This window comes from Heptranchias perlo, chromosome 4, assembly GCF_035084215.1.
Source record: "Heptranchias perlo isolate sHepPer1 chromosome 4, sHepPer1.hap1, whole genome shotgun sequence".
NCBI lineage: Eukaryota > Metazoa > Chordata > Chondrichthyes > Hexanchiformes > Hexanchidae > Heptranchias > Heptranchias perlo.
In genome coordinates, this window is record NC_090328.1 from 35,547,104 (window position 1) to 35,562,054 (window position 14,951).

The 14,951-nt window shown below is 42.3% G+C and overlaps 1 protein-coding gene across 1 annotated transcript in view; it reads left to right on the plus strand.

Annotated features, from left to right (window-relative positions):
* The window catches only part of rasgrf2b (Ras protein-specific guanine nucleotide-releasing factor 2b), a 210,223-nt gene that overhangs the window by 100,431 nt on the left and 94,841 nt on the right, over positions 1-14,951 (plus strand). Inside the window, exons 7-9 of the mRNA XM_067982782.1 lie at positions 1,617-1,810; positions 3,433-3,542; positions 11,071-11,189. Of these exons, the coding sequence (XP_067838883.1) occupies positions 1,617-1,810; positions 3,433-3,542; positions 11,071-11,189 (423 nt within the window). The remainder of the gene's footprint in view (positions 1-1,616; positions 1,811-3,432; positions 3,543-11,070; positions 11,190-14,951) is intronic.

Genomic DNA, 14,951 nt, shown 5'->3' on the forward strand with positions numbered 1-14,951 from the left:
GACCTAGTACTGAGCCCTGCGGAACCTCACTGGAAACAGCCTTCCAGTCACAAAACACCTGTGAGAACTGTATTAATATATTCATGATATGTTTTATACACTTTAACAAAAGGTCAAGTTTTCATGCTGGCTATAAACTCAGTGAAGTAGGAGTGAACCTGATTAACTGCATTTCAGGCTTATTTTCAGAAAGACCTCTTGTAAAAATGAAATGCTAAATTTCCTGCTTCTGTACTCGCCACGCCGTGATTTTCTGCCTATTTGTTTTAGTGGAAGGAAAGTCTGCTGGTGAATGCAGAAGCGGACACCAGGTTCCTAAGATGATTGGGGCTAGAGAATCTGAAATTGTAGGTGGCAGAGGGCATCAGAGGAGTCATGGATGTGGCTGGGTAGAGACTGGGCAAGGGGGGAAAGTAAAGTTTTGAGATAAGAGGAAATTAGTTCAGTGGTACAGAAGCAAGCTGAAAGAATTGGTCTACGAGGACAGTCCTGCTTTTGTATCTTGGGGAGGAGGTGGAAATAAGTTATACAGAGTTGGGAAACTGTGAGATTGGAGGCAGTGGAGCGAAGATCTCCAGAAGAGATGAGACAGGTCATGGTCTGAGAAATAATGGTTTGATGTTTGGTAGTGGAGTCATGGTCCAGAGGGCGATAGGAGGAGTCATCAGGAAGTTCACGTTTGACCTCAGCAAGGTAAGAGTCCTTCTGCCGTACAACACCAACACCCTTTTTTCTCAGCAGGTTTGATGGTGATGTCGGGGTTAGAACTTAGGGAATGGAGTGTTGTAAGTTTAAAGGGAGATGAAGTACAGTGAGTAAGGAGAATGAAGAAACTGAGATGGCCGATATCACACCAACAGTTCTCGATGAAAAGTGTGCATGTGCAGACAGCAGATGAGAGCAGGGATGGGCTTGGCACTGATGCCCCCAAAAATTAAATAGCAGGCTGACATTTGATGTGTGAAATCATATTTGAAGAATGACCATTTGGATAGTTCCTGTAGGTGGTCAAGTCCAGATGATTCAGTATTTTTGGGGGGATAGAACTGAAGGGGGAAATTTTTTTTTTAAAATCTAGGGTGAGAAGGAGGGATAGGTCATTTTAACTCTTTTTTAAAAAGAAACTTTATCAGTCCAAAATGACATAGAATTCCTTTTGAAGCAGTACCAAAGAAATTTTAGACATTTCCAGATGGTTAAGAGTTAATAGTAAATTTTTGTAGCTTTGCACAAAGTCACAACATTCTTTTAGGCAGTATTTATGACATCCTGGTTGCTGATTAGAAGCGGTGGTGTTAATCAGGCACCGCCAATCCATTTCCTTTTTAACAAAAAACCTGTGAGGTTCTTCGAAAGAACAAAATGACAGCAGGTTGTAGTATAACTGAAAACAGAACAACTTAGGAAATCACAACTTAACGAGGCATTTCAGATAGACTATAAATCTTCAAGATGTAAGTAAGTATTCTCTGGATGTTACAGAGATAGAAGATATTAAGATTGTGCAGATCATACTGTTTCCATGGATACCAAAGACTTTTGTTCCTGCAGTCGCCATTAAAAGTGTGTGAAACAGCTGCTGTGATTAAATTTAATGACTTTGTTTCCTTTTCCAGCTGACTTATTTGATATTTTATTACCTATGCTGAATATTTACCAAGAGTTTGTCAGGAACCACCAGTACAGTCTGCAGGTATTGGCAAGCTGTAAGCAAAACAGGGATTTCGACAAGCTGCTGAAACAGTATGAATCAAACCCAGCATGTGAGGGGCGGATGCTGGAGACCTTTCTTACATATCCCATGTTTCAGGTAAAATTTGACTCCGCAGATGAACATACAGTGTAACCTATCAGTTACACAGGCATAGCCATGTAGGATGTCAGGTATAGACCTCTGGATTTCAGAGGCTACACAAAGCTCAGTACTAGACTCTGATGCCGTTGCTGTGTAACCAAAATTTGGCCGACTTAATAACAAGTAAGTCTTTTGACCAACGGGTTTCCTGTGTTGTTGATGATGATGCCTCATTAGAATATTACCTATTCTGATTCAATAAGTAAAGGCTAAAGAAATGTTGTTTTTGTTTCCATTGGGTAAATTGTTATTAATTGTATTATTATTACTCTAGAAACCCAACTTCTCAATGTTGTGACAGTGGCCTCATTATTACACCGCACGAAGATTAATGTATGAGCGCTTCGCACATTGGTATCAAATTCCTTTCCCCACTATTTTAACAGAGGCATAACCCATTCACAATAAATGGGTTGACGTCTCTGTTAAAATAATAGAAAGAAATCTGATCTGAAAATGTCAAGCATTTGCAAGCAAATCTTTCCATACAGTAGGGGTAATTTTCACCTTCACAACTGGGGTGGCAATCTAGTGATGTTATAATCTCCCATCCGTTGTGGAACCCATCCACTTTTCATCCTACTGATTCCAAAATTGAGCGGGTTCTACAGTGGGCGAGCGATCTGCTTCGCCAGATTACCACCCAGGCAGTGAAGGTGAAAATTACCCCCAGTAATTTCATGACCAATATCTTTCACAAGGAATTGTAACCAGAGTATCTCTTATTTTCTGAGTGTTTGACTGCTATGCAATTCAGTGAATACCACACACACACTGGCCTGGATTCTGCAGTGTGTGGCTACGTTACTGTCCTTTTTTTCTGTGGGGTTACTTGGCCATTGTGCACTTGGCACTCACATTGACAGCAGTGAACCCATGGAGCCAAAATATCTTGGTCGGAGAAGTTTGGCGGAAATGATCACCAACGCCCAACTTTGTTTTTAACCTTATTGTTGATAAGGCAAGACAAAAAGAATGGCCCATATCACTGCTTATTCTGTTAAATGTTTTACAAGTCTTTTTTCTCCCAGGACATGGCTGGAGTTATGTTTTCACAGGATAGAACTCCAAAGATACGGTTTTATAGCTGTCTCTCTGGGTCTAAAAACAATATTTTACAATATAAAACAATATTTTTAATTTCAGCCCACCCTTTACTTCTGGGCTGAATGTGCTTTCCTCCCATTAAAGTTGGTAGTGTTTATTACGTCAGGAGCTAGCATATGTGAGTATCTTCGAAGAAAAATTTAAATCTGAAAATAACAAACAAACGGCATTCAATTATAGCAGTGGTGCTAACCATCGGTAGGACAAGTGTTATTTTACAGCAAGCAATTTATCATTCAGATCAACACAGAAACCAATATTTTCACTGCCTCTGGTTTTAGCAATACTCGGGAAACAAATTGTGTTACATGCAACAACTGCATAAATTCACAGGTGGCCTTTTTTGATAAATCATTGGTGCTAAGCCCATGATGCCTGCCCACAGCAGAATCTATCCATGCATGATTTTAAGGAGAATAATGTTATATTTTCTTTCTCACCGACTTTATGTCTTTGTTGTACAATTCTAGATCCCACGATATATAATAACGTTACATGAGCTCCTGGCACACACTCCACATGAGCACGTGGAAAGAAAAAGCCTGGAATTCGCAAAATCGAAACTAGAAAATCTTTCGAGGTAAGTCAGTATTTGCATGTTTTAAAGATTGCAATTTGTAGACACACTCCTTCCTTTTTTTCCCCCAGAGTAACCACTTCACAAATGGAGTCCATCTAATTTGATTTGTGTGCTCTAGGGGTGCCCAACTAGCAATCTATCATACGGGGCGGAGGGGGATGGAATTCAATTTTGGTGGAGGCACAAAACAAGCGATAGCGGATTGGCTGCCTATTATATACCCTGTTCAATTTTTCTTTCTGTTGAATTTAATGGAAAAGAAAAGCAGGCGAGTTGCATAACAGGCGGTCGATCCGCTACTGCCCATTTTGCACCCCTGTTGAAGTTGAATTTTACCTCCACTGTACCTGCACAGCCATTCCTGATTAAACCACTGGGCTGGTGCTCATTCATTATTCCAGTGTGCTCATTAATTATTCAAGTATGCTCATTAATTATTCTGATGTGCGAGGTCCCAGAGGTAGGGTGAGAGCTCGCACACTGGGAGCTGGACTTACCTACGTTGGTAGAGGCAGTTAAAAGGCTGCAACAGCAACGTTTAAATTGCTTTTTTTCTCTTATCTCTGCCTTCCTTCATACGGTAGTGACCGAGTAAACTTCAGAATTAGAAGTAGAAACCCTGCTGGTCCTGCCATTTCCAGGATTTCCTGCCAGAAGCAACAGGGGACACGCAATACGACGACCCATATATATGTGGGCGTATTGTAATAATACACCAATGTCATTTGTGCCATAACAACACTGGATGCAAGTGATTGATTGCATAGTCTTTGGCACCAAGTTGAAAAATATTTGAAATGATTTATCAGGTTGATAGCGGCAGTACTGCGGTTGCCAGCAACACCACACTACAGCAGGCCTGCCGATACTTCTCTGGCCCTCTGTCAGGCCGACTCCTCTGCTGAGTCCGGAGAGCCCGCCAAAATTACGCAATTATCCAAGATTGGAAAATTGGACGAGGTTTGTGGAAAGTGGAGCTGTCACACCAAGATATGCCCCAATTCTACTCGAGCAGAAAATCTTAGCCTTTAATGTCAGGGAACAGAAGCAAATAGGAATTTTTTTAATGCAGAAATAGATGTAAGTGGACGTTAAATTTGTTATGCTTTAGACAGAAAAATGGAAAGTCACCGTGACTCACTGGGATGTATGTGCAGCATAGGGGAGAACTTACAAAGAATAAATGTTGCTCCTATCAACAATTGCTGTCCACGAAACAGTAAGTGCAGGAACAATCTTTACAATTGCATACAAGGTGCACAAACAAGGAAAGTGAGTGCACAGTTTTATCTGAACGAAAGAGTGACATGGTTGCAAACACAGTGAACTCAGGTACTTGGAATTATAAATATGCACAGAGCAAAAAAAAAACACTCCAAAAAGTCATTCCCAGCTGCAGAAATCACTACTCAAACTTTCCACACTCTTCAGGCTCAAAAAACTAATTTCTGCTAGTCTCAGCTGATCCTGGCAACAGCTGAGTTGCATATTTCTCACTCTTAATTTATCCCTAATGCATTGTGAGCATTAATCCATGAAACTTGGGGCTTTAGTGCCATTGGCCCTAATTTACATATATTTAAATCAGACGCATGTTGACTCAAGGGTAGATTGCAAGAAGGGCGAAATTGAGCAAGGAAATTTGGGGAGAGCAATTTCTGCTGTGCTGTCTTTGCATCAAGGAGGCACTGCACAGATACTGCTGGTGTAATTTTAGAAAACACACTCCTACTGCAATTTCACTGAGAGAAGAATATATTCCTGCAGAACGACATCAGGTACTGATCTACTAACAGGAGCAGACCAGTTTAATTATTTTCTAAAGTTAGCTTTTGAGAACAGAGAACTAATTTCACATCCTGTTCATGCTTCTCTCAGATAAAGTACAATAGGAGCAGACTGTTGCAGTCATGTATAAAAATCAACTCTAGTATTTTATAATTATGATATGGTGCCACTTCTTAGTAATACAAATGGGAATGGCAGAAGGGATAAATACATTGAAATAAATTTCATTTCCTTTAAGGGGGCATTGGGTGAGCATCACATCAAATTTATAAAAGTACATTGGGGGCAATTTTGACTTTGTGCAATGGTGTAGAACAAGGGACAGTGAATTGACAGCCCGTCTTACATTTCTCCCAATTTTTATTTCCATTGAAGCCTATTCGCTTTTGCCCATTTTACAGTAATGCACAAAGCCAAAATTACCCCCATTGAGTTCAGGTGCACCAATCATATAAATGCTACTCCGAGTTTCTCAGCATGTGCACAGTGCCATTTATCATATTTGTCATAACCAGGTTTGTCCACCACTGCAGCATGGGCAACCATTTCTCTCAAGCTGTAGCTTCACCAACAAAGGTAGCCTTTTAAAAATGTATAGGTATCTGGTGGTCTGGTGTGAAAGGGTATAGAATCAATATTTCTTGGTGGTCTGCTTTCATTCTTGATTTTGTCTTCAGCTTTAAGAATTTTGTGCTATCCACAACTCAAACTCAAAAAAGGCTGGATCCTTATTCTGAACAAGGCATCAACTAAACTCAAGAGCTTCTGTATGGATGGCACAATTTATTAACCAGCCAGTGGCAAGCATATGCTCTGCAAAGTGTTACATAAGTAGTTCACTAGTTCTGTCTAGAGCATAACAAATTTACCGTCCACTTGCATCATCACCTTATCAAGGAGAACCAATATTCATGTCTATAATTCTCACATCTGTGAATGGTACTGCACCACTCTCGAAATAATATAAAAAACTTTTGTGAAGTGGAAGTCCAATTATAGTAAATTGATGTTGGAAACAAGCAATTATCCGGATGGGAATATAGGATAGGTTTTAAATACTTTTCACCACTACCGAATGATTTCAAGAAGAAAAAGATTTGACTTTAAAATGGAATATGTACTCAAACATCAAAGTCCCCAGTTTAACCCCCCTGCACCCTACAAGAACGGGTTGCGCGGGGGGTTAAATTTGCGGCAGCATGCAACTTACCGGCTCCCTGTCGATCTCGTGCTGCATGCCGTTTTTATGAACACGTTATGGGCAGCGTGTGAGGCTCTCACCTCAGGCAAGCAAGGGCTTAATTGAAATTCAAAAGCTGTGGTCTGATGATGTAATTCAGACCTGACGAGATTTTTAGGTGCGGTCATACGATTTGGCGCCTGGTGTTGGCCTCGCCAGGAACACCGAGCACCGAGAAGCAGCAGGCCTAGAAGAGAACCGGATAGGTAAAAATTTAAACATTTATATGGTTTCCTTGGATGTTCCTCCGGGCCCTGCAAGGAAACCTTTGGGCCCCCCCTGCCCCGACCAAAATCACGTCCCGATACTCTTTGCACCAACTCCTCATCAAGTGTCCAGAACAGAGAGAACAAAAAAGAAATGCACATACAATAGCTGCTTTTTGAAGTAAAAACTTACATACCACATGCCACATGGGGGCCCCAGAGTTCACAACATCAATTCCAATATTCCATAAAATCCATCCTTTACAAATAATTTAACAAGCATAAAGCCAAAACAAGATTTTAAAAAAATGCTAAATTGTATCTCAAGTCATTTTATTTACAATTTTGTGCACGTCGTCAGAGTAAAGCATGAAACATCAACCGTACGATTGATCCTGAAAGTGATGAGAGATAAATGCAAGACAAGTGTCTGTGAGGTGTATGTGAGATTATAGCCTCTTAATTATTTACACAATTGGTTGTAACCACACTTACAATTTCCATTAAAGCGCCAAACTTAAGCATCTGTGACTCGAGACGTAAGGACCCCGATATTTATGGGGAGGCGGGAGGGAGCGGGTGCAACTGTTAGGAATGTCAGTGGCCGGGAAACCTGGAAATACGCGAAAGGTGGAGGTCCTGCCGAATATTAGAATTTTCATACTCCGTTTCCCGCACGGCAGCCGGCCAGATTGAGAGGTTGGCTGGCTGGCTGCCATGTGGGAAAGAGGAGGGAGGAGGGGAGAGATCGCAGGTAGGCGGGGAGAGATGATCCTGAGGGGTCGGCAGATTGCAGGGGGAAACATCGCTAGCGGTGGGGGAGGGGGGTGACGGCGAGGATCTGGAGATCGCTGGAACGGGCGAGGGGGTCAGTAGATCACAGCTGGTTAGCTTGGGGGGCTGGGGGGGGGGAAGCACTCCTGCTCCTCCTGGTCCACAAGCAGTGCTGGAAAAGCACTTACCTGCTGGGTCTGGCAGTTCTCACCTCCCTTTAGCTGCCAAGTTTCCTGAGTCCTCGGAAACCCGGCCCGAAGCCATTAAATTTAAATGGCTGCTAAAATCTGAGGCACTCAGTCTCATTAACATGTTATATTTACCGACCCGCCTCTTGAGAGCGGGTTACTCGCCCAACCCCCAGTTAAACTGGAAGTAGACATGTTCATGGCGGTTTGGGGTCTGGTTTCCCATTTTTAAGAATTTAACTCTTCCCCTGGCCCCCCACTCCCCCACCTGTCCTGGGGGGGTTAAAATTCCACAAAAGTCATGTGTCATTACATCAACATCAGTGGTCTAGATTTTGCATACCAGCACATTTTGCATAATGGTAATAACAGAGACCTTCTGTTTGGAAATTTAGAGGTGCCAAAAGGTTGTTGCCTAATGTGTAGAGTTGGTTCCTGCCTAGTCTCCTATCACATTAATTGTGTAATCTTTAAAAACCAGTCAAAATAGTTGGCTCTTGGCTGCTTTTTGTGGACCAAATTTCTTGAATATGAAGTTGCAATGATTCATTTTCCAAGGCCTATCAAAATGAAATTTAAATTGTCAGTACTTAAGGGAGATCCATATGATGGATCTGGAAAATTCAGCAAACAACCTATTCTCTAATTAGAAGCATGTGGAATTTACAATGTGATCCACTCTCTGGAGATTTTCACAACTTGCTTGGTGACTGACTGAAAGTCACACAAAGTTGCAAGTCCACTACACTAAAGGAGTAGTCATTTAAAGCCCCATCTGATGTTCAGTCCCATAAAGCGATCTCCATGCTCCCCTGGTGGTTCTGGACAATCTCTGTGATGATGAAACACAAGTGATCACCCCCACTGGGATACCCAAGGCACAGCTTGAACTCTAGACCAGCCTGTCCTCTTCGCATCCCCCCGTTAACCTCGCCGCTCTTCCTCACATGCCCACCCCCCATTTGTGAACCTCGGCATTAAATCAAAGGATTCAAGTTTTCCATACATTGGGGAGCTGTCCCTTCTTGCACTGAGGCACCCCAGAGTGTGGGAAATGCTCTGTTCCAGAAGTTCCAGATAACCCTGCAAGCCAATACCCTAATAAGTAGAGTGCTCCTGGCTGAACCACTGTGCATTGCACTGGTAAACTGTATAGTTTTAGCTGGTTAAACTCCAGCAGAACTCCTGCATGCACTTCAAGCTGCCTAAGCCTTGCCTCTGCTAAGCTGCACCTAACTTCTCTGGATTTAGGTAAGTGGGGTGTGTCCCTATGGGGATAGAGGAACATAGGAACAGGAGTAGGCCATTCAAGCCCTCGAGCCATTCAGTTAGATCATGGCTGATCTCTGCCTCAACTACATTTTCCCACCGTTGGTACCCTTACCAAGCAAAAGTGTTAGCTGTGCACTCTATAACAGACAAACAGAAATATTACCTGAGTGGATTTCACAATAGCTTGGTTTGGACACTCTTAAGCATTTGTGTATGTCAGACACATTGGGTGACCAAAAAGCATTCTGTAACATCATCAGCTCAGTGCTTAGTTGCAGTAAACAACGTCAAATAAGGAACTGCGTTGCATTAGTTGTTGACTTGAATTTGCTTCATGGTTCTTTGTAATCTAAGATTGAATGAAAAGCAATAAATTTTACTTATGCTTTGAAACAATATTATTTACAGGAGTGTTCAGCCTCTGCTTACAAAGCTCCATCTGGCAGTACTCGGGCTGGAACGATCTGCCTCAAACTAGTTGCTAATTGATATTAATTATTATGGGAATGTCTAAATTACATACTCAATGACTACGGAACACTGATAGAAAAGGAACATCTTTAAACGGTTGTACTATATTATTACAGAATACAATACAAATCTAAGAGATACTATGTGAGGCATTGGTCAGGCAGCCATCTGGAGCATTATGTGCAATTCTGGTTACCTAGACATAAGAAGGATGTCATTGTCCTCGAGAGGGAACAGAGGAAGCGACCAAGATTATTCCAGTTATCAAGAATTTAAGTTAAGAGGAAAGGATTTTTAAAATTCATTCTCAACATGTGGGCATTGCTAGGAAGACTGGCATTTATTGCCCATCCCTATTTGCCCTGAGACAACTCAAATTTGTATATGTTTTGTAGTCATTCTTCTTTTTTGCTGTCATTCTTATTCAGGTAAATTGGCAAATAAGTACCACAGTCACAAGTTGGCTATTTCTAATTTTAAGTTTAAAGTTGCTGTTGGAGGGTACTTTAATGGTCTTTTGTAGCTCAACTCTTGAATTCTGTAACATAAGTGAATGATGCTGTGCAAAATTTGAATCTTCAGTCATTAATTCAACCACTTCAATTAATTCCTTAAATCAAAAGATATATTTATTTAGATTGTGGGAACCTATTTACAGACAGGTTCACTTCCATTCTGAGAAGTGATGGTGACACTGAGATAAGAGCAATGCATACATGCAGCTAGGGTGAAATCACAGTGTAATATTTAGTGAATGAATGCTTTTATATGGGTTATTGTCTTTTTAAAATAATGGATAAAAGAATTTCATGTGTGTTAAGCATTGGTACATTAATATCATAGAGCTTAATTTAACCCCAATAGTTTTCTACTGGCAGCCTCACTGCTGCACAGGTCAGAGTATTTGGCAAAACTTATGCTAGCCTGGGGAGTGAAATTGGTCTTTGGCAGTAACGCAAAACGGGCGATAGCGAATTTACATCCTACCCGATTTTCTATTCCATTGGGCTGCTGATTCACCATTGCCTGTCTTGTTCTACCTACCACCAAAGACCAATTTCACTTCCCTTGTGTTACATGTTAAAAGCCAGAATGAAATGAGATAAATTACATTAATGTTTTTTGTACACTTCTAACAAAATTAAAACAAAAATGTTTTATTCCCTTGTTTGCACAACCTTTCTCTTTAAATCTCTGTTTCATTATTGACACATGGCACCTGCAGCACTGGGCAACTAGTCATTTGTTGCACTCAGAAGAGATAGGAATGTGATCATTAAGTAACATAGAATTATTAAACTGATCTGAAACCATTGAACAGGTGATGAAGCTTTACCCAGTTATTATTGTTGGAGTGGAGTTTAAGTTACTGCCAGAGTTTGATAATTACAGACACATTATACTTCATAATAATGGAGCACACTCAGGAACAAGTCTCATCCCTTGCTAAGTATCCTTAGTTTATATTAATTCGCCATGTGTGTATACAGCTAATTACAATAATTTCCTGTGACTTCACTGTGCAACAAGCACAATTACATGCCGTGCATTGTATCATGTTTAATGACTGTACTGTTGTGCATATTCAGGGTAATGCACGATGAAGTGAGTGACACAGAAAACATTAGGAAAAATCTCGCAATAGAAAGAACGATAGTGGAAGGATGCGACATATTGCTGGATACAAGCCAGACATTTGTACGCCAAGGTAAGTGCATTTCATCTATCATAAATTAAAGGCTGAGACATATTTACAATGGCATCGGACGAAAGGGTCAAATCTGTTGCCCTCAGCCACCCATATCCTTGTGTCCCTTAGTGGCCTGTATTTCAGTTCTGCACCAGGTTGCTGGATGGAGTGCTGCCATAAAAATATGATTTTAATGGCTTGAAGACATGGAGGATAAAAAGCTGATAACATGCACCTATTTGAATTGTGTTTTGTGATGGGCGGTAATGGTGGCTGTACCCACACCATTCATCTCCTCACAAATGAACAAAGGTGCATGGGTCAAGCTTCCTACATGGATGGTGCAAATGGAGAGAACAAAATACATCTAGCAATGTTTCCAAACCTCTTTTGATTGTCAGGATCAGACGTTGCATAATTGTAATGGCATATGTACAAGACCAGCAGTGAATGTGATGGCTGCTTAACAACATCATCGTTAGTTAGTTTTTAAGAGTTTTTGCTTACTTCAATAAACCAGTATTTCCAGAAGATAATTTAGTTATTTCATGTGCTACTGATGTGAAACAGAAAAAGAACAGGTGTTGAAAGTTTATGATTTTAGGAAAATGCACCCAAATCACTAAAGCTGTTGGAAAAATATCAATAAATTACATTGACTGTGGTTATTCCTTTTTTTGAAAAAAGGTATTGCAGGGTAAGGCTCTACAATTGCCTAATTCTTCTCTCCTATGTTTATTTTTAAAGACTAATCCAACTTTATATTGGACAAAAATTAAGCAGTGGCTGGCTTCCACATCAGGGAACCATCTTTTTGTTCCTAAACACTAAACCCACCAATATATTGCTTTCATTGGATCAATGGGGAATGTTGGGAGCTGTGACTGAGCGTATCCTTTTGAACTGACCAGTGTGTATAACTGTGGTAACATTTACTCAATCCAAAACTCAGTCGGGGATGGAGCAGTTCAAAAAAGGTTTTGCATATGAAGACTGTGTGTGAAATGGGATTGGTTGCACACAGTGCTTATGAATATAAGAAGAGATTATTTTGCACAATCGCTATTGGCCTCAGTTGGAGGAGAAGGGCAAATTTCAAAAGAATGACCATAAGAATGAGACAGACGGGATTGATAGGAAGAGAGTAGAAAAATGGTTATGACAACATGGAGATTCTGAGCTCCTCAATGTCTGAGCTTATATGGGGAGATTTTAGTAGAGGAATTGAGCAGACTCCGTTGCAGGAATGCACTCCAACCATCCCTATTTTCCAGTATTCACTGCATTCAGGCAATCCAGTGTGCCTGGCCTTAGACCCAGGAAAATCTCTCTTATAGTTACAATGAAAGTGGAGAGTCAAAGAGAGTAAAAAAGCTTCTGAAATAAAGACAGAAAATGTTGGAAATCCTCAGCAAGTCAGACAGCATCTGTGGAGAAAGAAACAGAAGTTTCAGGTCGATGACCCTTTGTCAGAACTGGAAGAAGTTGAAGATTAAACAATTTTTAAGCAAGTAAGCAGGGAAGGGGAGGGGAGGAAAGAACAAAAGGGCAGGTCTCTGATCAGGTAGAGGGCAGATGTGATTAAATGACAAAAGGGATGATGGTGCAAGACAAGGAGGGTGGTAATGGGACAAGTAAAGAAACAAAAGATGGGTCTGGAGGAGCTGTGAATGGCAACATCAGAACCATTACCAGCACCTGCTGTCCGAAAAAATGGAAGCAGTGGTCATGATCTGAAATTATTGAAATCGTTGTTGAGTCCAGAAGGTTGTAAAGTGCCTAATCAAAAGATGAGGTGCTGTTCCTTGAGCTTCCGTTGAGCTTCATTGAAACAATGTAAGAGGCCGAGGACAGAGAGGTCACAGTGGAAGTGGTCACGGGGAATTAAAATGGCAAGCGACCGGCAAGTCAGGGTCACGCTTGCGGACTGAGTGGAGGTGTTCAGCAAAGTGATCACCCAATCTGCGTTTAGTCTCCGCAGTGTAGAGGAGACCACATTGTATGCAGCGAATACTGTATACTAACTTGAAACAAGTACAAGTAAATTGCTGTTTCACCTGGAAGGAGTGTTTGGGGCCCTGGATGGTGGGAAGGGAGGAGGTGAAAGGGCAGGTGTTTCATCTCCTATCCTCGCACGGGAGGTTGCCGTGGGGAGGAGAGCGGGTGTTAGGGATGATGGAAGTGTGGATCAGGGTGCCGCAGAGGGAGCAGTCCCTTTGGAATGCTGAAAGGGGAGGGGAAGGGAAGATGTGTTTGGTGGAGGCATCGCATTGGAGGTGGCGGAAATGGCAGAGGATGATACCTTGAATGTGGAGGCTGGAGGGTGGAAGGTGAGGACAAGAGGGACCCTCTCATGGTTCTGGGAGGGAGGGGAATGGGTTGGGGCAGAAGTGCGGGAAATGGGACGGACACGGTAGAGGGGAATCCTCGGTTGAAGAAAAAGGAAGACATATCGGAAGCACTGGTGTGGAAGGTGGCATCATCAGAATAGATGTGTAGAGGGACTGGACGTCCGTGGTGAAATGGAGCTGGTCAGGGCCAGGGAACTGGAAACTGTTAAAGTGGCGGAGGGCATAAGAATAGTCACGGATGTAGGTCGGAAGAGACTGGACAAGGGGAGGAAAAATAGGGTCGAGATAGGAAGAAATAAGTTCCGTGGGGCAAGAACAGGCTGAAACGATGGATCTACTGGGGCTGTCTTGTTTGTGGATCTTGGGAACGAGGTAGAAGCGGGTTTAGGGGACTATGAGGTTAGAGGCCCTGGGGGGAAGATCTCCAGAGGAGATGAGGTCAGTGACGGTCTGGGAATCTATAGCTTGATGTTCAGCGGTGGGGTCATGGTCCAGGGGGAGGTAGGAGGAGGTATCGGAGAGTTAGCGTTCAACCTCCGCAAGATAGAGGTCTGTTTGCCACACAACAACAGCACTGCCCTTGTCAGCAGGTTTAATGGTCCGCTATGCGGGGGGAAGACTCCTGGCCAAAGAAGTGGGTGCGGAGGTGATGGCGACAGAAGAAGAGCTCAGCATCGTTTCAGCCTGTTATTGACCCACAGAACTTATTTCCTCCTATCTCAACTCTTTTTTTTCTCCCCTTGTCCAGTATCTTCCGACCTACATCCGTGACTCTTCTGATGCCCTCCGCCACTTTAATAGTTTCCAGTTCCCTGGCCCCAATCATCTCCTTTTCACCATAGATGTCCAGTCCCTCTACACCTCCATTCCCCACCAGGATGGCCTGCAGGCCCTCCGCTTCTTCCATGAATGGAGGCCCAATCAGTCCCCGTCGACCACCACCACCTCCACCTGGCTGAACTTGTTCTTACGTTGAACAACTTCTCCTTTGACTCCACTCACTTTCTCCAAATAAAAGGTGTCGCTATGGTAACCTCTATGGGTCCCAGCTATGCCCGTCTTTTTGTGGGATACGTGGAACATTCTTTATTCCGGTCCTACTCAGGTCCTGACCTGCCGATCGCTTGCCATTCTAATTCCCTGGCCCACTCCCACTGTGAGCTCTTGGTCCTCCCCTCTTTTTCCAACCCCCCCCCCCCCCCTTCCCTGGTTCTGTACTTGCTTAAAAACTGTTTAATCTTCAACTTCTTCCAGTTCTTACGAAGGGACATCAACCTGAAAAATTAACTCTGTTTCTGTCTCCACAGATGCTGCCTGACTTGCTCAGCATTTTCTGTTTTTACTTGATTTCCAACATCTGCAGTATTTTGCTTTTGTAAAAAAGCTTGTGATAACTACCTCTGAGTGAAGGTTCAGAGCTCCTTTATTT